At 61.7% G+C, this 26,038-nt stretch overlaps 1 protein-coding gene across 1 annotated transcript in view; it reads left to right on the forward strand.

The window, feature by feature from the left end:
- POLN (DNA polymerase nu) overlaps positions 1–22,616 on the forward strand; it is a 166,652-nt gene extending 144,036 nt beyond the window's left edge. Inside the window, exons 19-24 of the mRNA XM_007114155.3 lie at positions 4,913–5,044; positions 9,933–10,043; positions 12,300–12,378; positions 18,594–18,661; positions 21,329–21,390; positions 22,437–22,616. Coding sequence (XP_007114217.1) covers positions 4,913–5,044; positions 9,933–10,043; positions 12,300–12,378; positions 18,594–18,661; positions 21,329–21,390; positions 22,437–22,616 — 632 coding nt within the window. The remainder of the gene's footprint in view (positions 1–4,912; positions 5,045–9,932; positions 10,044–12,299; positions 12,379–18,593; positions 18,662–21,328; positions 21,391–22,436) is intronic.
- The last annotated feature ends 3,422 nt before the right edge of the window (positions 22,617–26,038 follow it).

Raw genomic sequence — 26,038 nt, forward strand, 5'->3', positions numbered from 1 at the left:
CCGTTGCGGAGCACAGGCTCCGGACGAACAGGCTCAGCGGCCATGGCTCACGGGCCCAGCCGCTCCGCGGCATGTGGGATCTTCCCGGACCGGGGCACGAACCCGTGTCCCCTGCGTCGGCAGGCAGACTCTCAACCACTGCGCCACCAGGGAAGCCCCTCTCTGGGATTTTTAAATTCTTTCTCCCTCTCGGTCTTGCTGCATCAGTGGGCCTGACACCCCTCGAGAGTTGAGGGAGGGGGTCAGGAGAGGCTGTGGCCTGGCGGCCAGGCCTGTGTAGGCCCCTCCTGGATCAGTCCCACTTTGAGGAGCAGGGCTTGTGTAAAGACACGGAGAAGAGGGTCCCTCCCTGCCGTAGGAACCCTGTGTTCATTCAGGGAAGAGCTGCCAGCACAAAACCCTGGGCAAACATGTAGTCAGCTGTAGGTAGGAGCCACCTCGGGCTTCTCCAGTGTGACTGCGGTGCCGTATGACCTGCTTCCAAAGCACCTCTTCCCGGACCGTGAGTGACCGACCTGCTTATGATGAGTCTGGAACCCGCTTCAAACCTGCCAGGGCTGTGGTCTCAGCCGGGACTCGGGTAGGGGCGCTTCGGCTCCAGTCTCTGGCCGCCGGGCCTCCCCCTCTGCCCCCGCTACCCGGTGCACCCAGAGTCAGTCTTCGCTCCTGTCGGTCTGGCACCTTCTGGAGTATTCACTTTGTTATTTTCTGGGGAGGAAAAGAGCTCCACTTTGTAAATAAGCAATGAGTCATTACCCGCTGCTTTGAGCCCTGACGCTGTGTTCCCACCCCGGGCCTCGTGTCTGCCGCTCCCGTCGCCACCTGGCAGCCGGGCTTCTGTGCACCTGTCGGGCTGCGTCTGTCTCGTGGGTGAAGCGGGGCCTTCGTCTCCTGAAGGGCCGGGCGTCCTGGGCTGCTGGGGCCCTTTGGAAACTCAGCAGAGAAGCTTTCAACCACCTGGCTCCTGTGGGTTGCAATGCTGTGATTTCACCTAAACACGAGGGGTCTGGAAGCGGCCGCTCCGGGTGCCGGGGGCACATGGGCTCGGCTTCGGGGCTGTGGTCATTGTGAGGATGACAGAAGGCCGTAGAGGGAGAGCAGGGCCGGCACAAGCGAGAACACGTACCCCCAGCCCGCGGGCAGCCTGGTCCCCACACCCGCTCATCCCCTCTCCCCAGGGCTTGGGAGCCGCCAGGCCTCTGCCGCCAGAGACCTGTCCCCCCGGAAATGGGAGTGCCTGCCCGCCTGCAGGCCTCGGCCCGGAGCACAGGCCCTGGGCTCACTGCTGCCCTCAGCCCACTGGACTCAGCTGCCTGCCCAGCACTGTGCCCCCCAGGCCCGCTGACAGCAGGCGCCGCCTCCGGGAAGAAACCCCTGCGCCTCCCGTCCTGCTCGGAGCTCCTGCTCCTCTTAGAGTCAGTGTGACCCTTGATTCTCCTCAAGCTGCTGCCGCGTCTTAAGTTCACTCCACGTCCCGTCGCCGGTGTGCACCGAGTGCCGGCCTCCAGGGCTCCTGCTCCGAGGGGCTGACGTTTGTCCGACGAGACACACGAGCAGGCCTGCGGGGACGGCACTGAGTGATCGGCGACGTCCGGCACGACTGCTGAGCCCAGGGGAGGCCCCTCGCCAGGCGGGCTGAGTTTTAAAGGATGTGCTGGAGCCAGTCAGGCCTGTGCCAGCATCCCTGGAGGCCCACGAGTGCCAGGCTCTCGCGAGGCCCTGGAGCTATAAACAAGAGTGAGAAGCTGTTATAGTTCAGCATGGGGCAAAGAGCACATGGAGGAAAGGGAGACAAGATTTCCTTCCTAAACTTAAAATTGCACCACACACACACACACACACACACACACACACACACACACACGGGAGGCAATTAGCCCTCTATGGGGAAAGCCAAACTGTATGTTCACGTGGTTCCTATGAGGCAGGGGACCTCGCGCTCCCGCCAAGGGGATCCGTGCTCCCAGGGGTGCACCCACGGAGACAGGCCTGCATTTTCACAACTGAAACAGCAGGAACCTGATCAGCTGAATCAAAGTGTGAAGGGAAGTTGTGTCGGAAGTGGGGACCCATGAACACGAAGCCCGGAACAGAAGCCCTCACAGAGACAAACATTGTCCTACCTGGGGGGCAGGGGCATGGTGGCCTTAGAGTGTGACAGACCCCCTGGCAAGGGCATATGGGGAATAAGGACCAGGGCCTGGAGAAGTGACTGGACCCTTGGTCTCCGGCTCAGCCCGTCTCTGCTTCTCTCAGAGTTGCCACATCACCGGCTTCTCTCAGAAGCAGGCTTTCTTCCTGTGCAGAGAACTTGGGGTATCCCAACAGCTCTACAGAGGAAGGAAAAGGAATTCCTTCTCAGCCGTAGACACAGAAGGAGAAGTGTGACTTCCGGCAGTGGCCGTGGCACTCCGATCAGACCACCCTCCCACAGATATCAACTAGAAAGTATGCTAAAGTATAATAAACAACTACCGAAAGGCACTGAAAAGTGACCAAAAGCAGACAGAAATTGGAGGTGGGTTAACACTTGGAAGGAAGCAATAGCACAGGGTGAGTTTCCCGTTTTGTAGCTCTTCACCCGAAGGCAAGCCTCTGCCCGTGTTGTGTGTGGCTAAAACTCCGATAGAAATCCAGGGTCTTACTGGCTTCAAGAAGCAGAGGACAAGGGCTTCCTTGGTGGCACAGTGGTTAAGAATCCACCTGACAGTGCAGGGGACATGGGATCAAACCCTGGTCCAGGAAGATCCCACATGCCACGGAGCAACTAAGCCTATGCGACACAACTACTGAGCCCACATGCCACAACTACTGAAGCCCACGCACCGCAATAAAGAGTAGCCCCCGCTCGCCACAACTAGAGAACGCCTGCACGCGGCAACGAAAGACCAAAAGTAGCCAAAAATAAAAATTAATTAATTAATTGGGAGAAGAAACAAGCGGTCAGGGCAGCCAGTGAATCTGGAAAGTGAAGGGAGAAATCCCAGAAAGAGGAGAGTCAAAGGAGAACCCCAAATTCTGGGCTTGAACTCTGCCCAGATCTCTGGCTGACCCCTGACTGTGTGTGAAAAGGGCAGACTTCAAACAGCCCAGCTACTGCTGAAAGGACTGACGCCAGCTTTCAGCTGCTGCTTACTGCAGGGGGACAAAGTTTGAAGTTCGTTGTTTTTTTTCTAAATCAGCACTGCTGAGAGAGACATAACAGAATCTAGAGTGTCTACAACATATCATTTATAATACAATAGCCAGAATACAATCCAAAATTACTAAGCATGTGAAGAAAGAGGATAACCCGATCCATACTCAAGAGAAAAGATATGTCTAACTGAATCACTTTGCTGTACACCTGAAACTAACACAATATTATAAATCTACTACACTTCAATTTTTAAAAAAGCAACAAACTATTGATACAGCTGTCAACATGGATGAACCTCAAGACATTATGGCAAATGAAAGAAGACAGCCAGATACAAAGGAGTATTTATAGTAAATAATTTATTACACCATTTATATGAAATTCTGGAACACTCAAAATTAATTTACAGTATGGCATACTTTGTGTTATATGTATTTTACCACAAAAAATAATGAAAAGAAAATCTGCACTGATTGATAGAAAGCAAACAAGTGGTTTCCTGGGATCTGGAGCCGATTGCAACTCGCGTGTCGTCCTAGAACTCGGGGTGCCAGCCTAGAGCTTGGGTGTCATCCTAGAACTCGGGTGCCATCCTGGAACTCAGGGTGCCATCCTGGAACTCGGGGTGCCGGCCTAGAACGCGGGTGTTGTCCTAGAACTCGGGGTGCCGGCCTAGAACTCGAGTGTTGTCCTAGAACTCGGGGTGTCGTCCTGGAACTTGGGTGTTGTCCTGGAACTCGGGGTGTCATCCTAGAACTCGGGTGTCTTCCTGGAACTTGGGGTGCCATCCTGGAACAGGGGGTGCTGGCCTAGAGCTTGGGTGTCATCTAGAACTCGGGGTGCCATCCTGGAACTCGGGGTGCTGGCCTAGAACTCGGGTGCCAGCCTAGAGCTTGAGTGTCATCCTAGAACTCGGGTGCCATCCTGGAACTCGGGGTGCCATCCTGGAACTCGGGTGTCATCCTGGAACTCGGGTGTTTCCTGGAACTCGGGGTGCTATCCTGGAACTCGGGTGTCATCCTGACCAGAGATCTTGCTATAAAAAGCTTCTCCAGAACACCTGCATCCTCTAGGAACCAAATATTGGTCTGGACCAAAAGTTTTTGTCTCAAAAAAACATTCCAGGGCTTCCCTGGTGGCGCAGTGGTTGGGAGTCCGCCTGCCGATGCAGGGGACACGGGTTCGTGCCCCGGTCCGGGAAGATCCCACGTGCCGCGGAGCGGCTGGGCCCGTGGGCCATGGCTGCTGAGCCTGCGCGTCCGGGGCCTGTGCTCCGCGGCGGGAGAGGCCACAGCAGTGAGAGGCCTGCATACCGCAAAAAAAAAGAAAAACATTCCAAGGATGGGAGCTCCTCATATTTTGGCACTGGAAACTTCCCTTCCTCTTTTATTCGCCGGCCCTCTCCAGCCTCCCCCAGTTCTGGAAACAGGTCCCCTTCTGGACAGGCTGCAAGCAGGAACTACAACTCCTTCATCCAGGGCTTCACCTGCAGCACCTGCCAGGCCCTCAGTCAACATTGTTGAATAAATAAATGTCGAACAGGCTCCCGTCCAGACTGGCCGGCACCGAGCACTTGGTCTGTAAAGCCAAAGCCAACACCATCCTGACCAGTCAGAAGAGACCAGTGGTGCCAGCTGGGCCTTGACGCACCGAGTCTTCCAAGATCCCTTCTGTGGGCTCCCTTCCACGTGTGGCGCTCACTGCCTGGTGGCCCGTGTCCTTGGAACCCGCTGGGTGAGAGGCTGGCCTCTGATGGCACTTCTGCTCACACAGGGAAGGAGCGGCTCGCTGCTTGCCTTGGAGTTCCCGTTCAGGAAGCTGCCCAGTTTGTGGAGAGTTTTTTGCAGAAGTACAAGAAAATCAAGGACTTCACCCAAGCAACCATTGCCCGGTGTCACCAGACAGGTCAGCCGGCTGCTGCCAAAGCCATCGGCAGGTCCCCCTCCCTCTCCCACGCCCTCTCTGCAGTAGCCCGGTGGTCTCCCAGGCCCTGCTCCTCCGGTGGGTGGGTGAACAGATGGGAGGGGGGTGGGTTGGTGGCGGCTGGGTGGGTGGGGACTGGGGAAGCATCCAGCCCCTGCTGGGTAAATGGGACCAAAAGGCTCCACGTAAGGAGGGTCCAGAGCCAGGCTCTTCTTGAGGCAGCAATACTAAGCTTGAGTTAGAAATGATAGGTGGATAGATACACAGAGAGAGATATCCTGCACCTAAAAATGGAGAACTATGTTCTTAGGAGAAGCGTGTGGTTTATCTACAAAATTTCACCACAATTTGGTCACAGATTTCAAAGAATATCAAATAGAACATGTTCTGTGACCACAGTGGAATAAAAAGGTAGTTTATATCAATATGTGTGGCCATCCATCCATCTGCCTATTTGGAAAAATCATTGCACTCCTAAATGATTTAAGATTTTAAAAAGAAGTCCCAAGCAAATGACAAGCATTTTAGCAATAAATGACAGGATGAGTATCTCAATGGAAAACTGTAAGACATGGCCAAGCTGACCTTCACTTAGAGATGAAGGAATTCTTTTTTCCGAACATAAATGACTGTATCCAACACAAGACATTTGGGAAAGAGCAGCGGAGTGGATTAAAGCGCCAGAGAAGGAAGGAAATCAGCGTAGGAGCAGAAGCTCACGAAACAGACGCAGGACAGTGAGCAGCGGCCGCCGCAGAGCGAGCAGAGCGCCCGCGCACTTGGGATCGCGGAGGGTCGGCACACCCCGCCGGGCCCGGGCTCCTCCGGGGGCTCGCTGGTGCCCTTTCCCTCGGGAGGCCCTGAGTGCGGGGTGGCCCCACAGGCTCCCCCGGGCCTGGCCGCACATCCCGACCGCGGCCTGTGCGGGGTCAGCGCTCAGCTCCTGCAGCCTCCTGGGGGCTCGAGAAAGCCGGGAAACCGTTTCTATCCCCCAGTGAGCATCTCACAGGCCTCGGCTCCCGGGCCTGGGGGTGAGCCGTACGGAGGCTGCACAGCCCGGGTCAACGCCTGCAGCCTCCTCGCTGGGGCCCCGCACTTGGGAAAAATAAAATGCTATCAATTTTGAAATGTGAAAACAGTGATAGAACCCAGCGCCGCTGAGTGCACGGAGCCAGGGTCACTGCAGGAGGAGGGACAGTCAGACGCAGGCCCTCGTGCCGCACAGCATGGCCAGGCGTGGTGTCCACGCTTCCCATAACCGCCTACGTCATCCTCACTGCAACTCAAAAGCTTGGGTCACGTCGTTACCCTGCTTTACAGGTGAAGAAAATGAGCCCCGAGAGGTCAAGTAGCTTCCTGAGTTCACACAGCTAACGAGACAGGCGGTGCCGGGCCGGGACCCACCCGCAGGCAGCTCGGCCCAGCCAGTGCCTCTCTGCTGCATCCCTGCCCTGCGCTTAACTTTCTCGAAGGGCCGTGGAGCTTTACGCTTGCCAGCGTGAAGCATGCGTGCCCTTTGACGCGGCAATTACATTTCTGGGCAGACGCCCAACTGTCATTAAATTATGCTACAGACATTTGTCGGGTGCCCACCCGTGTCAGGCACTATGCTGGCACCAGGGATAGGACCTCCTGGCTCTCCTGGAGACACAGTCCAGGGAAACGCAGCCCACACGTGAGCAAGTACATCCAGACAGTGTCAGAAAGACGAGATCCTGGGTGTGGAAGAATGCCGGGGCAGTGGGCAGAAAGCGGCAGAGGGCAGCCCTGGGGGCTGTCAGCCACGGGACACAAAGAGGTGACGGCTGAGCGAGACCAGGTGAGAGGCCGGGGAGAGCCGGCAGGGAGGGGCGGGGCCGGGAGGAGGCAGGCGTGCGCCCAGACTCTGCACAGCACTACGCGGGCCGCGAGAAGAACCTGGGCTTCATTTTTCGCAGATTGTTCCAGCAAGAGTGTGGAAAAGGGATCGGGAGGGCAGCTGACCAGAGCCAGCACCTGGGAGCGGTGACGCGGCTGTTAGCTCAGGAACTGCCGGTGGGTGGGGTGGAGGGGACCACCGGTGAGAGGCAGACAGCAGGGCGAGGAGGGAAGGAGGCGGTGTGAGCCTGCGCTCTCCCTGCCGGCTCACTGACCGGCCCGGCGGCGGGCAGGAGGGCCCGGCGGGTTGACCGTGATGTGGTGAAGCTGTGAGTTCGGGGTCCTCCTCGTGTGGGCTCTCCTCCCAGGCCCCGGGAGGGGCCCTGCCGTGTGTTCACGTGGTCACGTCTTTTGTAAAACTGGCAAAAGCAGGGTACTGTAACTGCGATTGACTGAGACGCTGTCTCTTCCCCTCCCCCTCCTCCACCGTACGCCTTTCCATGGTATGTGGCATTGCCGCGGCCACAGCTATTTTTTGAATCCGGCTTAAGGGGAAGTCAAATTGGTGACTATTTAGTTCGATCTCAGTGTGGGTATTCCTGAGGTTTGTTGCTCTTTCCATGCATGGTTGAGGGGTGCTAGCCGTCCTGGCACGGGGATGGCTTCCGGGAGCATTCCTTCCATGCCTTCCCACTTCCCGAGGGCAGTAACAGGAAGGTGCAGGGCCAGAGGTCATCTCGCAGTGTGAACAGGAACTATAATCGCCAGCACCGCAAGCCTTGGAAACAAGATTTGAAATGTATGGAACCAGGGGCTTCTACTTCGGGCCACAAAGAAGTTCAGACTTTCCTCCCACCGTAAACAACTAGAAAACTGGGCAAAATGTGTGAAGCAAGTGTTCCAGACACTGGATCATAGGCAGTGTATTACTCTGGTCTCTGATAGAGCAGAAGCAAAGGAGGGGAGCCCTCTGACACCTTGTGTCCAGGACCATAGACCATAGTGCGGGAGGGGAGCCCAAGCAGATTACAGTGGCCTCGCTGAGTTGAGGAGACAAGGATTGGGTCTGGAAGGCAAAGGCAACCGGATCTTTCAAGGTAGACTATCAGAGAGGCGGAAGTTATAGAGAAAAAGTGTCCATGAACCTTTAGAGGAGTCCCCGGTCTGTCCTTAATACTAAGATACGTGTGCAGAGAGTGAAACTCCACAGGACTAAGCAGAATCATTTCTGGGGAGCAGCAGGCTGAACAATCTCAGAGTTCACACAGGGCCAGGAGGTGTTTGGCTTCTGACCATTGGAATGGAGGGTGCTCATTGGACATCTGAGACATTCAGTGCAGACCCCAGAAGGGTAACACTTTAGCAGTAGGCCGAAACTAGCCCTAGATTAAAGCTGCTCTAAACCCACCCTAACAAAGCTTAAAAGTGGGCCCCCAAAGGATCAGGCGATCTGCAGGTACCTTAGGCCTGCCTAACACTCTTGAAAGGAAAACACCAGGGGCTTCCCTGGTGGCGCAGCGGTTGAGAATCTGCCTGCCAATGTAGGGCACGCGGGTTCGAGCCCTGGTCGGGGAAGATCCCACATGCCGCGGAGCAGCTGGGCCCGTGAGCCACAACTACTGAGCCTGTGCGTCTGGAGCCTGTGCTCCGCAACGAGAGGCCGCGATAGTGAGAGGCCCGCGCGCCGCAGTGAGGAGTGGCCCCCGCTCGCCGCAACTAGAGGGAGCCCTCGTGCAGAAATGAAGACCTAACGCAGCCAAAAATAAATAAAGAAATTAAAAAAAAAAAAAAAAAAAAAGAAAGGAAAACACCAAACCCCATCACTGAACAACATAAAATGCACAATACCCAGCATCCAGTCAAAAATCACTAGACAGGGCTTCCCTGGTGGCGCAGTGGTTAAGAATCCACCTGCCAATGCAGGGGACATGGGTTCGAGCCCTGGCCCGGGAAGATCCCACATGCCGCGGAGCAGCTAAGCCCGTGCACCACAACTACTGAGCCTGTGTGCCACAACTACTGAAGCCCGCGCACCTAGAGCCCGTGCTCCACAACAAGAGAAGCCACCACAATGAGAAACCTGTGCACCGCAACGAAGAGTAGCTCCCGCTCGCCACAACTAGAGTGAGCCGGCACGGAGCAACGAAGACCCAACGCAGCCAAAAATAAATAAATAAATAAATTTTTTTAAAAAGGAAAAATCACCCGACACGCACAGAGGCAGAGACTGGAATGTGCCAGTCAGAAGCACGGCTCTCCCTGTTCTCGCTGCCTGTCACAGTTAGGGGACTTTATACGTTGCCTGGCATTGTAGCAGGTGCTTAATACACTGTCATTTTTATAATTATTGCCTATGTGAGAAATTCTTCCAATCCTCAGACACATAACTTGTAAGTTGGGGATTTAGTTCTTACCAACACCTAGTAAAACCAAAGTTCTCACTGGTCAGGAACATAACCATTGCAGCACCTCTGCATTCATTCTCTTAAAGAGGACCCCAAATCATGGAAGCTTTGGGCCCCACAGAGCTTGGATGTGCCCTCATGTGTAGGGATGTGGTCTCTGACGCAGACCATCATCCCCTCCTTGAGTGAACTAAGGATTAATGCTTTTCTCCCCAATTCCAGCTGCCACACTGTCCAGAATTACTTCTGTCCCCAAGAACCACAAGTGGTTCTCCACCTTTGTAGTGTAAAAACCGCCCTTCCTGTCCTACATCAGATCTAAGCACAGCTAGAAGTTAGAAAGTGCGCCAAACATGCCACCAGGCGAGCAAAGGCCACTCTGCTGCTGTCCTTGCTTTCCCACCACAGGACCCGCCTGCCCTAGAGACAGACCCCCAGGCCTCAGGGCGGAGCTCCGGCACGGCTGCTCCGCTGCAGCAGGGAGGGCTCCCGCGGGGCCCCGGCACCTAATCTGGGAGCAGCTGTGCCCACAAAGGGGAGGGTCCAGCAGGGCGCCGCCCCGCCCGCTCCCTGCTGCTCTCATCCGGCTCTTCCTTCGCGTAACGCAGGCTATGTGGTGTCCATCATGGGCAGGAGGAGGCCGCTGCCGAGGATCCGTGCACGCGACCCGCAGCTCCGGGCTCAAGCAGAGCGGCAGGCGGTGAACTTTGTGGTGCAAGGTGCCAGAGCCCCTCTCTGCTTCTCGGTTTTCAGCCCCAGGAGATTAGTGCCGGGGTATATCCTGCTCTCGTCCTCCCGGCGGTTACTGCTGGGAGCCGCAGGGCAGGTGCTCAGCACCTGGTCCCCTTCCTGACTGCGACGCACCCCACGAGGCCAGACGGGAGACAGGCTCCAGGAGGTCATCCGGCCGGCGCCAGGGCCAGACCTGGAGCTCAGTCCCTTGCCCCTCGGCCTGGTCTGTCTGCCGCAGCCCTCATCCTTGGCAGGCGTCCGAACCCCAGCGCACCCACCACGGATCCGTCAGTCTTCCTTAGAATGGCCAAAGCAACAGTCTCTGCGTGGAGGGCAGGTGTGAGGCGGCGCTAGGCGCTGTCCTGATGAGGCCTTGGGGGTCTGGGGGTCGGGCAACGTCTCCGCCTGTGACACCAGTGGTCACAGATGGAAAACCAAGGTCCCTGGGCCCAGAGACGAAGACTGGAGGTAGGACCCCAGCCCCAGAGGGGTTTCTGCAGCAGGAGGGTGGCCCAGGCCCAGCAGACGCGGAGTGTGAGGCGTGGATGGTGGAGCAGGAAGGTCAAGTCCCCAGCGAGTGCTGCGGAGAGGCTGGTGTGGCAGCGCTGCCCGGCTAAGCGCAGCCTTGGCAAGCAGGAGAGGGGGTGGCAGCTGCGGGAGGGCGGCTGGGGCCGGCACTGGGCTCGGTGTAGCATCTTCCCGGGTCCTGCCCCGGCGTGACCCCCCCGACGAGAGCAGAGCACAGTGACGGCCTCCGACCCTGAGAGGGCTCTGCGTCTCAGGCCGGCCCGCTCGTGCGGGGCCGTGGTTGGCTCACGACCGCCCGCCTCTGTCCCTGAGGCGTGTGCAAGGTGGCCTCGAAGCTGCTTTGGAGAAAGAACTGCACGCAGACCTGTCCACATGGGAAGCTGACCAGGAGGCCTGGCCACGCTTTGAGCTCCCCCGGAGAGGTGATCTCCCGGCTGAGCCGGGACAGCACGGGACGAGTGACCTGCCGTTGCCCGTGCTGAGCTGAGCCGGGGGCCGCCAGGGGGCTGTCCCTCCACCTGGACAGACACAGGGCCCGGCAGGCCTGCTTCCTCATCCCACGCCCCACCCCGCGCTCTGCCCCCCCCCACCTCCTCTCTCTTGGCTCTGCCCCTCCTCCTGAAGTAGCAAGCCTCCCGACATCCCAGCCCCGGCAGGGGGTCCCCGTGGCGCCGAGACCCCTCGCGGCCGGCAGGTCCCTCGCAGAGACCAGACTTGCACGTCCAGCACTCCTGCCGCGCTCGTGGGAAGTGTGGCCCTGCAGTGGAGGAAGGCGGCCCACTGACTGGGGCCTTTTATTTCTTCGTGAGCCTCAGGAGCCTTGAACAGCTAGAGCAGCTTAAAGCCAGGAATGGAAAGCTGAACTTCAGTCGGTCTCCCGTGATCCGAACCGGTTGTTGAGACACCCACTGTTTGCCTGGCGCTGGAAAAGGCGTGTCCCCTATGCTGGCCAGCCCCTCCAGAGTGCCTGACTGACCATGCGATTGAGCCCGCCCAGGTCCTAGAAGCCCGTATCATAGCCCCACTCCACACACTGGGAGGCTGAGGTTCTGCCAGGTTCAAGGGCTGCACAGCGGGGGGGCTGAGCCCGTGGCCGCCGTCCGGGCTCCGTCATCCTGTCGGCTGGCGCAGCGGGCACAGCCCAGGTGTGGGCAGAACCTGTGAGCATGCTGAGACCCTGCTCCCAGGGGCAGGTCGTGTTATACGGCAGGTGTAGGGTACTCAGTCAGCTGACTTGAGCGGATCAGAAGGGGACATCCCAGGTGGGCCTGAGCTGATCAGGTGGACCCTTGAAAGAATGTTTAGGGGTCAGAGTCAGAGATTCTGGCCGTGGAGGGGCAAACACGCTGGGGAGAGGGCCCGTGGCACAGACCTGAGGGTCACAGCCACCAGGAAACGGGAACCCCAGTCACGTGACCGCAAGGAAATGAATTTTGCTGGCAACCTGAGGTCATCTGAAAGTGGGCCTTCCTCAGTGGAGCCCCAGGTGAGGACACAGCCAGGTCCACACCGACCTCAGCCTGCGAGACCCTGAGCAAAGGCCCAGCCACACATGCAAGAACTGAGAGGTGGAAGGCCCTTGTGGTTCTCATCTGCTGGGTGTGGGGTCATGCGCGGCGCAGTGTAGAAAGTTCAGACAGCCCTCCTGGGCGGGCAGGGCTGCGGGGCCCCGGGCCTCACACTCTCCATGAACCAGCACGCTGTGTGCCTCACAGGCTCGGCCGCGGACCTCTGCAAGATGGCCATGGTCCACCTCTTCACAGCAGTGGCCACGTCCCCCATCCTGACGGCCAGGTCAGTGAGTGAGCGCCAGCCGGCCCGGGCCCAGCCCAGGGCGCGGACCCGCCCTCCGCAGGGCTCGGGTGGGCGGCCTGCTGCTCTGCGCCTGGCCCGCGGGCAGACGCCTCGGGGACGCGAAGCCACACTGGCCACTTCCCTCCGGGGCTCGGACCAGACAAGCTCGCTGACCCCCACGGAGGGACCCGCTTCAGCCAAGCCGCTCCCGGCACTGCCAGGAGAAGGCTTGGTTCCCAGCTGGGGCCGAGCCAGGCGGCCCAGGGCCCGCTCACCCCGGAGCACGCGAGTCTCCCCAGGTCGCCTGGTGCAGAAATGTGTTTCCCCTCGCTGAGCCCGAACCCCTTCGGGCACAGCCCCAGGGGTACACACGCAGCTGCCCGCCTCAGAGTTGGGTGGGCCCCGCGGCCCCCCAGACAGGACACGGGGCTCCGCCCTGCGTCTGCTCCCAGCCCCTGATCAGTGAGCCAGAGGCCCGGCTTCTGCCACCCCGGCCCGAAGGCGCTCGCCAGGCTCCCCGTGTGCTTCGGTGGCTCTCCTGGGCACACACCCGAGCAGAGGGAGGGTCCGGGCGTCTGGGTGACCAGGCCTGCTCGTCCCAGGCTCTGCTGGCCCAGAGCCACCCCTCGGGCTGCCCGAGGTCCCGGCCTGGGTGCAGGTGGGAGGGCGTGGGCCCTCCTCCCGAATCCCAGGATCCCCTCCGGGCGGCCCACCCGGGCTCCCCAGAGAAGCGAGTATTCCGTCCCCAGGAGGTCTGCCTCCCTCCCTCCCTCCCTCCCTGGTCTCCGTGTCTGTTTGCCACCCCTCCGGGCCTCCCAGGCTCCACGTGTGGGCCAGCGTGGGCCTGCCTGCTGAGGAGCCCTTCCCGGGCGTCAGCCTGTCTGCACCTGGGGAGGAAGCTCATGGCGGGTTAGGTGGTGAAAATTTATGAAGCGTTAAGTGGTCTCACGGGCCCCACCCTGAGGGGTGTCTGCTCACTCGCCCGCATCCCTACGGGGCGTCACCAGCACAGAGGACAGCTGGACCCTCCTCCCGCCACCTTTGGGACACAGGGGCCTGCTGGCCTGTGGCCACCCTTTTCCACGTGAGCTTATGGTTTTCTCTTGGCTTCTGAAACTATTTTACATCCTCAAGGCATGGGATTTTTTCCTTGCCTGAGATCTTTCATCTTTCCTTAACAAGCTTCCGCCTTTACTTCTTCAGATGTTTCCTCTGTTCGTTTTGATGTTTTAGCCTACGTTCTTTTGGCAATTTCAGCAACTTTGTAGAGAAGTGTGTCCCGGGCAAAGGCCTGGGAATGTGGGGTCGTGTCCTAGTAAAGGAGAGGGGAGAAGACTTTCCCAGGCTCCACCGCTGTTGGCCTCCGCCTTAACAGCCCCTGCACTGGGCCCTTCCTCTGGTCCGTGGTTCACCTTACACCCCTGGGAAGGAGCAGCCACACCCCGGGCTGTCACCCCAGGGCTGGGAGGAAGGACAGAGGGTGAGAAGCCCGAGACCCGTCAGGATATAAGCGCTACCCCAGGTGCCCTGCGGCAGCTGCGCTGGGGTCTGGGATGCTGTCTCCGGTTTCTGCAGCAGCTGCGGGAGGTGAGGGGGCAGGAGCCGAGTGGGAAATGCTCTCCTCTCGCCGGGTCTCTCCCGCCTGCCGTCCCCCGCCCCAACAAGCACACGCCGAGGCGTCTTCCATCCAGGGTTCCTCGTGGCTTTCTGCTTGGCTCCTGAATCCGTGCCTCCTGTTCACTTGTGTCTCTTCTGAGGGTAAAATGCGCGAGGGTGTGTGGGGCCTGCGCTAGCGCCGGTTGTTCCGCGTCCGCGATATCTTTCGTCTAGGAGGTCTGGTCCATCTCCGGTGTCTGTGAGATGGGTAAGGGAAGTGGCATATGAGGGTCTGGGCTTTTTGGTGACTGTCCTCATCCAGGGATTCAGAAACCCGGTGGCCATTCCTGTTGCCAGCACTGTGTTGTCTTCAGGAAACGTGTTTCATAACAGAACACGTTAACCGCTTCGTGTCATTCCAGAAACCGAAGCAGGCCAGTGTGGAACACGGCCATCCACGCTGTGCCTGTGAACTTGAGTTGTTCTCCCTGGAGTGGCAGGAAAGGTCTAGGATGACGTCGGGGGTGGGGGGCAGACGCGGGCCACGCGTGAGCTGGTATCTGCCTGAAGCAATGTGACTGGAACGCGTCCCCGGGGCTCCTGGCACCTGGTCCAGTTGCCCCGAAGTGCCCCGCGGGCTGGAGCCACAGGACGGCCTCCACTCACTGCCCACGGGCTGGGGAAGGAAGGCCAGGGGGCTGGCTCGTGACCCCAAGCGCTGCCGTTGGCTGAGAGCTCACTTGGCCTCGCGCTGAGCTGTCGGGGGGGCGGCCTCCTCTCTTCCGACGTGGGACCCCCATGACAGGCCCTTCCGGGTTTCAGACCATGTTGGGGCTGGAAAGAAGCTTTGGAGGCTGTCGATTCCAACACCTGCATGTAGAGAAGGGAACCGGAGAGCGTGGAGCAACACGGCCAAAACCACCAGAGCTAGACTAGCACCAGACCAGCACCGGGCCCCCCGGCACGCTGCAGATTCTCCTCGCCCTTGGCTCGTGCAGAGGACCACAGCCCCACTGCTTCCCCACTGGACGGCGTGGCAACCTCAGAGGACACTTACCCTGCTCCTTTGCCCGTGGTTACAGGACAGCAGGCTCATCTCACCACACAGGCAGCCCTCTACCCTCTGCTCACCTGGCGGCAACCCGAGGGCATCTGTGGTCAGGCTTAGCCCAGCATGTGGGCTCTTGCTCTCCGCATCTCAGGAAGGGGCAGAGAAGGTGCCCGGGGCCCAGGGGAGGTGACAGGACCAGCCAAGCAATGAGGAGCGGCCTCGAGGGACATGGGGGCAGCAGGCCCTGGACTTCCCACGGTGACAGGGTAGCAGGTGGAGAGGGCTCTGCAGCGCCTGGGCCCTTGAGGATGTGTGGGAAGCAAGGCTGGGGCAGCCAGCAAGCCCCTGGACTACGGCCTGGACCACAGCAGCCACTGGCCGGAGTGGATGGATGGGAGGCTGGGCCTTTGGGGGCGGGAGGACGCCACGCTGGTCCAGCAGGAAGGACGCAGAGCAGTTAACAAAACCTGACCTTGACAGCACGGAGGGACTGCGGGGGCACAGAGACCAAGCTCCCCAGAGTGGCCATCTGTGGTCACCTGCGCAGGTCAGGACGACAGCCTAACGGCAGGGGCCTGGGGCCTCGCCGTGTCTCTCAAGGACTGTGGCCGGGCCGCGGGAGGGCCTGGGGCTCAGACACCGTGCGCCTGTGCTCTCAGATGAGTCCTCACGGTGTGCTCAGAGCTGGGGGCGCCTGGAAGGGAGCTGCCCCAGGCAGCCACGGCCGGCCGGGCCACGGCCGGGAGGTGAGGTGAGGCTCTCCTGGAGCGTCCCCACAAGAGCGCGGTTATGTGCGGCCTGTCCGCGCAGGACAAAGGGACGGGAAGTTCCTCAGCCGTCAGCTCGCTTCCTGGGAAACAACGGGTCTGACACCTGTGTTCACCTGCCCCACCCGGGCGCCTCCTGTGCATTTCCTGCGCCCCAGTTTCCTCCTGGAGACATGGCAATGTCGCAGTCAGCTCTGAGAGTGATGTGTGAGTGACCAAAGATTCAAACCTATTCTTAGGTTGCTGCCACGCCAGCAACTCAGACTTTCACAGTGTAATTTCAAAAAGTATGAAAACTCTTCCTCCTAAATCTGGAAAAAGTTACAAGTGCCTATTCTGAGGTTTCTGCCCATTGGAAAACTAAGTCCCCTCGGGAGTCTAAGACCCCGCCAGAGGCCTAGAAGTCAGTTTAAGAAAGTAAATGCCAACGCTGTCAGCCCGGCCTGGCTGCCGGAGGACGGTGCCGAGAGCCCTTGGCCAGAGGCTGCGCGTAAAATACAGGCCCCCTCCTTGCGGGGACTGCGGGGGTCAGCCGGCCAGCAGCCTGCTGCCTGGGCTGGACCCAGCGTGCCCTGGGGACTCACTCCCACGAGCAGGATGGGCCGTGCCTGCTCACAGCAGCTCAGACTTAAAGGGGGCTTTCCGCCATCGTGAGGAATCCAGTTGCTGACTTTGGTTCAGCGGCTCGGGGCGGCAGGACTGAGGTCCCTCTGGCTCCCTGGCCGTTTCCCTCTTGGTGCCTTGATGGAGGTGGCCACTCCAGCAATCACGACGTGTAGCAGGCAAAAGGAGAAAGTAGTGGTGATAGAAAGGGTACCCGCCCCTGCCCCCCCGCACGCCAGCCCTTTCAAGAGCCTTCCTGGGAGCTGGGGGGTACCCACCGCAGGTGGCTGGGAACACAGCCTCGTCTCCCCCCGACCCAGCCACGGAGAAGCGGGGAGAGTGGTTCGGGGTAGAGCCCTGTGCTTCTTGGTTACAAAGTCCCGCACAGCTTCTGAAAGCCGGCATAATCCATCTCTGCACTGGGCTTGAGGACTGCTCCCTGCCCCCGGCCGGACTCACCACTGTGGTGACCCCTTTCCAGGGGCCTCGCCTCACCTCCCTGTGCAGCCCCAGCTCCCTGGTGCCCCTGGGCCCACAGCTCTGCCAGGCGCTGCCTCTGTCTGCAAGCCCTGTGCCTGCTGTGGACAGGCAGTACAGTGACAAGCGTGCACAGGCTCTATGGTGACAAGGACAGGACATGGCCCCTTCCCTCGGAAGCAGGGTCCTAGAGACAGAGACCAGGTCACACAGAGGGCAGAGCACATGCCCCCCCACCCCCCCCACATGCCTACCCTCCTTCCCTGAGGGCTACAGGCCCTCAAGACCATCCTGCACCACGTCTCCCCGCTCCCTGAGTGCACAGGGCGAGCCCCCTTCGTCCGCCCCAAGGAGGTCTGGGGTCACCGGGTCTGGGGTCACAGCCCCCAGCAGGTGTCAGGAGACAACCCAGATCCTACCTTCTCTTTTTAAATCAATTTATTTATTTTATTTATTTATTGTTGGGTCTTCGTTGCTGCACGCGGGCTTTCTCTAGTTGCGGTGAGTGGGGGCTGCTCTTCATTGCGGTGCGCGGGCTTCTCACTGCGGTGGCTTCTCTTGTTGCGGAGCACGGGCTCTAGGCGCTCGGGCTTCAGTAGTTGTGGCGCGCGGGCTCAGTAGTTGTGGCTCGCGGGCTCTAGAGTGCAGGCTCAGTAGTTGTGGCGCACGGGCTTAGTTGCTCCACGGCATGTGGGATCTTCCCGGGCCAGGGCTCGAACCCCAATCCCCTGCACTGGCAGGCAGATTCTTAACCACTGCGCCAGCAGGGAAGCCCCCAGATCCTACCTTCTAAGCGCGGAGCACACCTGGCCCATGTTGGCCAGATCCTTGCAGACCGTGTTCTGTGCGGCCAAGGGAGAGCTTCCAGGGCCGATCCCTGGGGTGTCCCCCTCCTCCATCCCCACCCCGGGCACACATGCGCACCTGCCAGTCCCTGGCGCTTGAGTCTACGTCCTCCCAGGAGCCCTGCCCCTCAGCAGCACCTTTGCTGCCTACACACCTCCTCCCACTGCAGCGTCCACACCCGCCCTCTCTCTCCCTCACCCAGAGGCAGGTGGGGACAGACACCCCTCAAGGGGGTGCCTGAGGGAGCTCAGAGAAGTGGGGCACCGAGCAAGGACTCGCCCAGCGGAGGGGCTGGAGTGAGTGCTGACTCCTCCCCTGGAGCTCAGCCCTGGGCCCAGACCCGGGCGGGGAGCGTGGTGTCTCGGGGACAGGGAGTGGCCAGGAGGGCAGCAGCAAGGTGCCCAGGCCGTGGGCCAGGACCCAGGAGCAGGGACGTGCTGGGGCCTTGTGCCTGCAGAATGGCCTCGGGTAGAGGCCTGTCAGGGTCCCTGCCCCCGCGATGGGCCAAGGGGGGCTCTTCTTCCTCAAAATGCTCAGCCCCACCGTGTCCCCGTCAGGCTCCCCAGGTTGAGGTGGGGGGGCGGGGGGTCACCCGGACCCTCTTATCCTGGGCCCTCTGCCTCCAATCCATCATTCGAACCTGTGTTCTTCTCCTCCTGCAGGCTGTCCTGGGGACGGTGCCGTGACCCCCGCCCACCAGCCCCCGCCTGGGTCCTCCCTCTCCCCTCTGAGCCACATCCTCACGGGCACCTTGTGCCAAAAACCTAGGCGGATTGGCCAGCACCGGGCAGTGCCCCACGCGCCCCCGTCACAGGCAGGGACGGAGCACGGAAGGCCCACGCACGGGGCGACTCCCTCCACCGCATGTCTTGCAGGTTGGTTGCCCAGATTCACGACGAGCTGCTGTTTGAAGTGGAGGATTCACAGATTCCTGAGTTCGCAGGTGAGCCCTGAGGATCCAGGGTTGTTTCTATTTCACGAATAGTTACAGTATCTCCCTGGGGGCTCACAGGCCCCCTCCCTGCACCTGCTGTGTGTCACCTGCAGAAGGGCCAGCCTTGTTTGGGGGCCCTTGAGAGGTCTGGACGGCCACTCTCTGGCCAGCAGCCCTCGGGGAATGCTAAGTGCCCTACTGGGGGCCCTGCATCGGCCCCAGGGGCCCCGGAAAGATGGGCGCGGCATTGGGACCCCAGGCCGGCGGGAGCCAGGCGGTGGGGCCGGCAGCAGGCTGAGTGCTGGAGCATCGGGGTGGCTGAGGCCCACAGGCTGAGCACAGACTCCAAGCCTGGGTCCCACCCTGCCCCCACGACAGGCACCACCGCTGTGAGCCCCCCGGGATTCTCTGAAGCTAGAGACCACCTGTCCCCTGACTCAGTCCTCAGGTTGGGCAGGACTCCTCCCCTAAACAGCCACCGCTGCAGTGGGCATGGGGGCCTCTCTTCTGCCTCTCTAGTGAGAGCAGGAGCCCTAGGGCCCTGGTCCCTCTAGGCCCTGCAGGGCCTGTGAGGGAGGTGGCCGAGGGTGGAGAGAGTACAGGGCTGGGCGTTAGGGCTGGGTGCCAGCCTCCCAACCAGCTCCCAAGTGACAACTGGCCGAGCCCTCCCCCAGCTCCGCCACCACCTGCAGAGACCTGCCCTGAAAAATGGTGAGACCACTATCCTCAGCACCCCAGCCTACACGCACCTCCATCTTACAGTTGGGAAACCAACCCATAGCAGGGCCCCATCCTACACAGGGTCCCATCCTACACGGGGCTGAACCCTACACAGGGTTGCATCCTACAGAGGCTTCATCCAATATGGGGCCCCATCCTACACAGGGTCCCATCCTACACGGGGCCCCATCCTACACGGGGCCCCATCCTACAGGGGGTCCCATCCTACACGGGGGGCCCCATCCTACACGGGGTCCCATCCTACACGGGGCCCCATCCTACACGGGGTCCCATCCTACACGGGGTCCCATCCTACACGGGGCCCCATCCTACACGGGGTCCCATCCTACATGGGGCCCCATCCTACAGAGGGCTTCATTCTACAGGGGGGCCCATCCTACATCGTCATTTGAAATCTGTTTGGAAATAATGGGCCTGAAACAAACTATTTGATGGGATTGGCGGGTGCTCAGCTGCTGGTTAAAAAGGAAAGAAAATGTTCTACATCTGGAGGGAGCCGTCTTAGGAATAGTCCAGTTCCTGTTCATCCTGGGGGCAACTGCTCACCGTTTCAGGCAGGCACTGAGGCTCTGCTCCCTGTGGCTCCCTGAGGGATGCAGGGGCCTCGGCCACAGGCCAGCACTCAGAGGCACCACCTGGCGCTGTGCTGGGAGAGCTCTGGGGTCTCGACCCAGCCACGGACCGCGAGACAGGTGAACCCGGTGGGGGCCGGGGCTGGCTGCCATCTCTGATATGCTGGGTGGTCAGGACACACCTGATGGTGGCCCACAGGGCAGACCCAGGATGGGGCTCTGGGGCCCCCGGCCCAGGGACCCTGCCCTCAGGGGCCATATGGTGCAGGCTGGGGACACGGGTCACCCCAGGAAGAGGCCTGGGAGAGAGCCAGCTCTGCCCGACCGCCACCGCCACTCTGCCCGGTGGTTACCCGGAGTCACTCGTTTAGTCAGTCGCACAAAGGAGGGGATACACAGGAGGACCTGGCATTGTCTGCACATCCAGTGAGGGGGTGTCAGGGTCCGACTCCTCCCATTAGAAGCACCTGGACACCCCTGCAGCTCCCCAGGGAGGCCGGGCCCTCTGCAGGGCTCCCCTAGAGCGGGCTGGGCCCACACCGCCCGCCCACCTCCCCACAGCCGGACCCAGGAGCCACAAGTGGCTCCCCACTGCCCGGCCACACCAGTGTCCCTCTGCAAGCACGGAGAGGGTAGCGAGGCCTTCGGGCAGCTGCTGATCCTGCTGCAGACACCCCAGGCCCCGTGCCCCCGGGAGTCAGCCAGGGAGCCCTGGGGCCGCGGAGGACAGAGGACAAGGCAGCCTCCGCCCATTCCTTGGGCGTTCCTTCGGCAAGCTTTGTACTGAAATGTCAGATAACTTAGGGTGGAATGAAATATTCATTTATCAAAGGGGCAGAAGGGTTTGGAGCAAACCCTGAGAGACACTGAGCCAGCCAGCCCCTCCCGCTGGGCTGCACCATGCCCAGCCCCCAGGGCCATGGAGGCGTCCTTGCAGCATCACGGGCATGTGAAACTTCACAGGGGTTTTGGCGGAAGCACGGGTCGTCCTGCCCGGGCTGCTCGGGCCAGCGAGATTGCCTGGCCTGGCCACCCGGGGTGGGGGTGGGGGGGTGGCACGGGCGGGGGGGACCCGCAGCTGCAGACAAGCGTGTGGGCGGGGCTACAGCAACGCTTGGGACCCGAGGGCCCTGCTCGCGGCACCCACTGTTGGGGCCCGTTAAGGCGCCTTCAAGTACGTGCCAGTGGGAGTTGGAACCAGTCAGGGTGGCTGCCAGAGCAGCCAGTACAGGTGACCGAGACTGTGTGGACTTGGGAGAGCCGGGGAGCCTGGGGGCTGGGGTAGGGCTGGGGCCCGGGGGGTCCTCCTGGAGCCAGCTCTGCCAGGCAGCTCGGGCTGCCCTCTGTCTTGCCTTTGTCCCAGCCCTCGTCAGGGGGACCATGGAGGCCCTGCAGCGCGTGCCGGCGGTGGAGCTGCAGCTGCAGGTGAGGGGGCGGGGCAGGAGCCGGTTGGGGCCAGGCTTGGGGGAGGAATTCATCAGCCCTCCCCGCAGGCCACCCCCACCTGCCCCAGGTGCAGCTGGATGTGCCAAGCCAGTCCCAGCCCGACTGCTGGCTGTCGGCTCTCAGAGGGGGCTCCAGGTCCTCACGAGGAAGACCTTCGGGTCCAAGCTCCCCCAGGGTGGGGGGAAGGTGGAGGAATAACAAGGAGGTGAGAGTCCTTGAAGTCCTTCCTGCACATGGGCCGCACAGGGTCAGCAAGCACCTCGGAGCCCCTGGAGAGACTGCAGGGAAGGATGGCTCTGCCCCTCGTCCCATGGTTGCTCCCTTCCTCCCTGCCGTGGAAGCAGCCGTGCTCTGTGCCCCCGGGGCCCCTGCACCCATCCCACCGTTAACTTCACCCCTCACCTCGTCCTGCGGGCAGCAGCTTGGCAGCATGAAGGAGCGCCCACGCGGGCCCAGCCAGGGACGGGAACTCCCGTGTTCTGGAGTGGTTGGTGTTTGCTCCTTTGGCAGGTGGAGACGTGGGGGGCCCCGAGGTCCCCAGGAGCCCAGGAAGCCCCACCTCACCCCACTAGTAGCCCTGCAGGTGCGGCCCCCTCCCGTTGAGAGGGAGCTCTTGAGCCGTGGTCAAGGGCGCCCTCAGGATCGGGTCCCTGGGAGGGCTCTCCAGACCCCTCTGCACCTCTTGAAGTCAGCTGATCCCCCTGGGGGACCACAGGTGGCCCCGAGACACACCTCCCTACGCCAGAGCCCCCTGCCGGGCCGGCCCCTACGAGCTCCTTGCTGCACAGGGGCCCTGGCAGGTGAGGGGGGCTCAGCCAAGGTCGAGGCATCGTGACAGGGTGGGTGTGCGGTGAGCCCGTTTACCTGTTGCCGCGTGTGTGTGAGTGTGTGTGAGTGTGCGTCTGTCCGCAGCTGAGCTGCTGTGGCCGTGTCTAATCGTGTGTCTTGGGGCAAGTGGCTGCCCGCGCGGGGGTCTGGGCGGTGGTTGGGAAGGCCTGGTGCTCACCTCTGGCTGCCACCCGCAGGTGCCCCTGAAGGTGAGCCTGAGTGTCGGCCGCTCGTGGGGACACCTGGCACCGCTGCGGGAGGGCCCGGCCCGTGACCCCACCGCCATCCTGCCGAGTCTCCAGGCGACCGCTCAGCCACCGCCGGCCCCTGAGCGCCAAGCGCCGCGCACGCATTTTTCCCCTTCATTTGGTCTGTAGCCCCAGGCGACGGTGGGGAAGAGAACTGGTTTCCACCAGCCCGCTGTGGGGCCTTCCCCAAGGTCAGAGTCAAGCGCTTGGTACTCGGCTAGGGCCACCTTCCCGCTGGAGCTGGGGCAGCTGGGTGCCCCCTGGAGTAAACGCCTCTTGCGGACGTGCTCGGCCCTGTCTGCGTGAATTCTTCCCGTGGGTGGGATACACCACGCCCGCAGCCCTCGGCCACTTGGGCACAGCCAGGGCAAGCACCCAAGGCAGGAGCGGCCCAGCCCTAGGTTGCCCCAGGCTGCCAGCTGCTCACCACCTCGCGGGTGCCCAGGAGCTGCCAGCAGCCTGGCTGCCAGGGCCTCCAGGGCCGGGGCAGTGACAAACCGGCCAGAGACCACAGCCTGACCACCCTCCTGAGGGCCAGAGGGGCCCGTGCACAGGCGCTCGCCGGCCCGGTGTCCCTGCGAGCCGGTTCTCACAGACCCCCAGGGCCGAGGGAGGGCATGGCCCGTGCACCCCTGGCGCCTCACAGCAGCCTGCGACGGAGGTGCCACCCCCTGGCATGGTGGGGACACTGAGGCACGGGAAGGTCACCTCACTGGGACAGGTGTCCCAGCAGGACTGCAGCTGGACTCCCCCCGACCCTGCCCCGCACCACTGCCCGGCCGCCTGTCTCATCCCGGGGCCCCACTCCCAGACCGCCCTGGTCTGGGTCCAGGCTCTGCGTGCCACCCTCCAAGTGGGGTGCAGCGCCTACCCAGGGCAGGGCGAGCATGTTGACAGGGCCCAGATGCAGCTCCAGGAGCGGGCACGGGTGCTTCCCCCGCCCACCCCGCCGGCTGTGGACTCTGCTCCTGTTTAATGGCAACTAGAGCCCACGGGACAGGGCGTCATCTTTTCTGAGTGACGTGGGTCGTCACAGTTTATCATGCCCAGGCCCGTTTTTCTCATGGCCTCAAGATCTTGTCACTGGGCTCATGGGGTGTGCAGGGTCCAGATGGCCAGGCCTGACCACCATGTGATAGAACATTCCAGAACCTGGAGAGCGGCCAGGCCCCTCCACGCCACCGCCTCTGTTGTGTGTCCGTGTGTCTGAGTGGCAGCCTGTCTTCGTGCTCTGTCGCCTCAGAAGCAAGACCACTGCCGGGCTTCACAAGGAGCATCTCACTCAAGCAAAGGACCGTCTTTGGGAGCTGACACCTCTGGGCCAGCGCGGGCCGCCGTGGGCCTTGTGGGGGGAAGCCACGTGGGGTGGGCACGTCCCAGGGCGTCCCAGCCAGACCCGCGAGAAGGGAACACGCCTGACACCCTCGGGGCTGAGGGGTGGATGGACCCGCGAGGAGGTTCCCTCCCGCCCAGAAGCCGGGCCGGGGCAGGAGAGTGCAGCCAGGGGACGGCCTGCTGTGGAGAGCCGTCCACGCTGGGTGGGCTGCAGGAGCCTGTGGACACGGCTGGGCGTCTGTCCACCCTGAGCCCCAGCGTCCCTGCCCCACCCCCGTGGCCTGCTCTCCAGCCTGACACCCCCATTCCATCGCCCTCCCTTCCTTGCAGACACTGGGGGTCCTGCCCCTCCCACCTGGGTCCCACACCTCATGCCGTCCCTCAGAGCCGACCTGCTCCGAGGAGGCGTCAGACAGCTGGGCAGACCCCCAGGCCCGCAGGAGAGCCCGGCCGGGGCTGCTGACACAGCGGCCCACAGCTCGCCCAGGCACCTGCTCTGGCCTCCGGGAGGAGGGGCCCAGCATCTCCAGGAAAGCAGCCCTTCCTGGCCCAGCGTCGCGCAGACGACACCTCAAGAAAGCATGGAGCCCGGTTCCATCAACTCGGGTTTTATTGAAAAACAGCAGCATTGGGGGCTGGGCAGGCGGAGGGACACTGCACCCGGCCCCTCCCGTCGCTCACACACGCACAGGAAGCCTGCAACCCTCTCCCCAGCCCTGCAGCCCGTCTCCTCTGGACGCAGTGCACGGCCCCTCCGGGCCCTCTCGGGGGCTGTGTGGTACATCCTGGGGTGTCAGCACAGACGCCACAGTCCTGGGCTCACAAACGGTAAACACAGTAAGTGAAACCAGCCACCATGACACGTTCTGGGCTCTGCCTGCCCAAGGACACCGCGTCCATGGCAGCTGTGGTCAAACAAATCTGATCTCGGCCAGTCTGGCTGAGTGTCACTGCCCTTGCCACCCTCCCCACACGGCCAGAGAGCTGGGCAAAAGCTCATCCTGGTCACCCCCCTTCACACAGGCCATCCAGCACCCTTGGCCAGGGAGGAAGGAGCGCTAGATTCAAGGTCCGCTGGGTCCGGAGAAGGAGCATGAACGAGGCCTCAGGCCAGCCGCCCGCCGAGCACCTCCCGGCCTCCCCTTCCCAGCCAGAGCGGGCCCTCGGCCACCAGGCTCCCTCCCTGCACACACACACGCACACACGCAGAGGCACACACGTGTGCACGTACCCACAGGCACACATGCACACACACAGGCACACCCCTTCTCCAAAACGGCTAATTATTGCTGTTAAAAAACCACATCCAACAACAGTAGCTTGGGGCTCCCCCTCCCTGACCCCGGGGGGCAGCCCACTTGTCAGCGGACCTCGCGCCATCACTGAAAGCCTGTCCTTGGCACCATGGAGCAAACACAGTCCAGGATCTGCCCCACACCCAGCCCAGAACTCGAACCCAAAAGCCTCGGCCAGAGGGCCACCAGCACGGGTACACAGCCTGAGGCCAAAGGGATTCACAGAAGCGGCTTCAAAAAGACACAGCAGCAGGAACACGGAGGACGTGGCCAGGGAGAGGCAGCGGCTCCCAAGGCCTGGGGGCCCCTGTCCAGCCGTCCCCGACACTGGCAGGAAGGCGGCCCCAGGGGTGCGCCCAGCGCCCGAGGACGGGCAGAGACCCACACCCACAGTGTCAACAAGCCTCCCAGAGGCCAGAGCCAGGCCCCGTGGCCCAGAGAGCCTCCCAAGCACCTGCCTGACGCCAGAGGGGCCACCTGAGAAAGGACACCCAGAGCAGGGGGGGTGCCGCCCCAGGACCGTGTGGCCTCCCAGCCCAAGCCTCGGGCCCCCCGTCCCTCCCCGACTCCACCCAAGGGCAGCAGGGGGAGGCCAGGCGGACACGATGGAGGTACCGGGTGGGAGACGCTGCCACGGCCCTTCCTGGGGCTGGGCCACCTGGCTGGCCTCAACACACGTGTGCACACCACCCACCCTGGCTGCCACCCCTCAGGGGCCAGCTGTCTGAAGAGCCCATACCTGGGCAGGCGGAGCTACCCCTGGGACGGCCCGCCAGCCACATGCCAGGACCCTGGTGGCTCTGGGCCACCCAGAGGTGCTGGAGCCTTCAGCTGCCCTGGATCTCAATGCCTGGACGTGCCCATCGGGCCTGTGTTCCAGGCTCATCTAACGTAGACATCCTGAGTGCTCTGCCTTCCGCT

This window comes from Physeter macrocephalus, chromosome 7 (genome assembly GCF_002837175.3).
Source record: "Physeter macrocephalus isolate SW-GA chromosome 7, ASM283717v5, whole genome shotgun sequence".
Lineage (NCBI taxonomy): Eukaryota > Metazoa > Chordata > Mammalia > Artiodactyla > Physeteridae > Physeter > Physeter macrocephalus.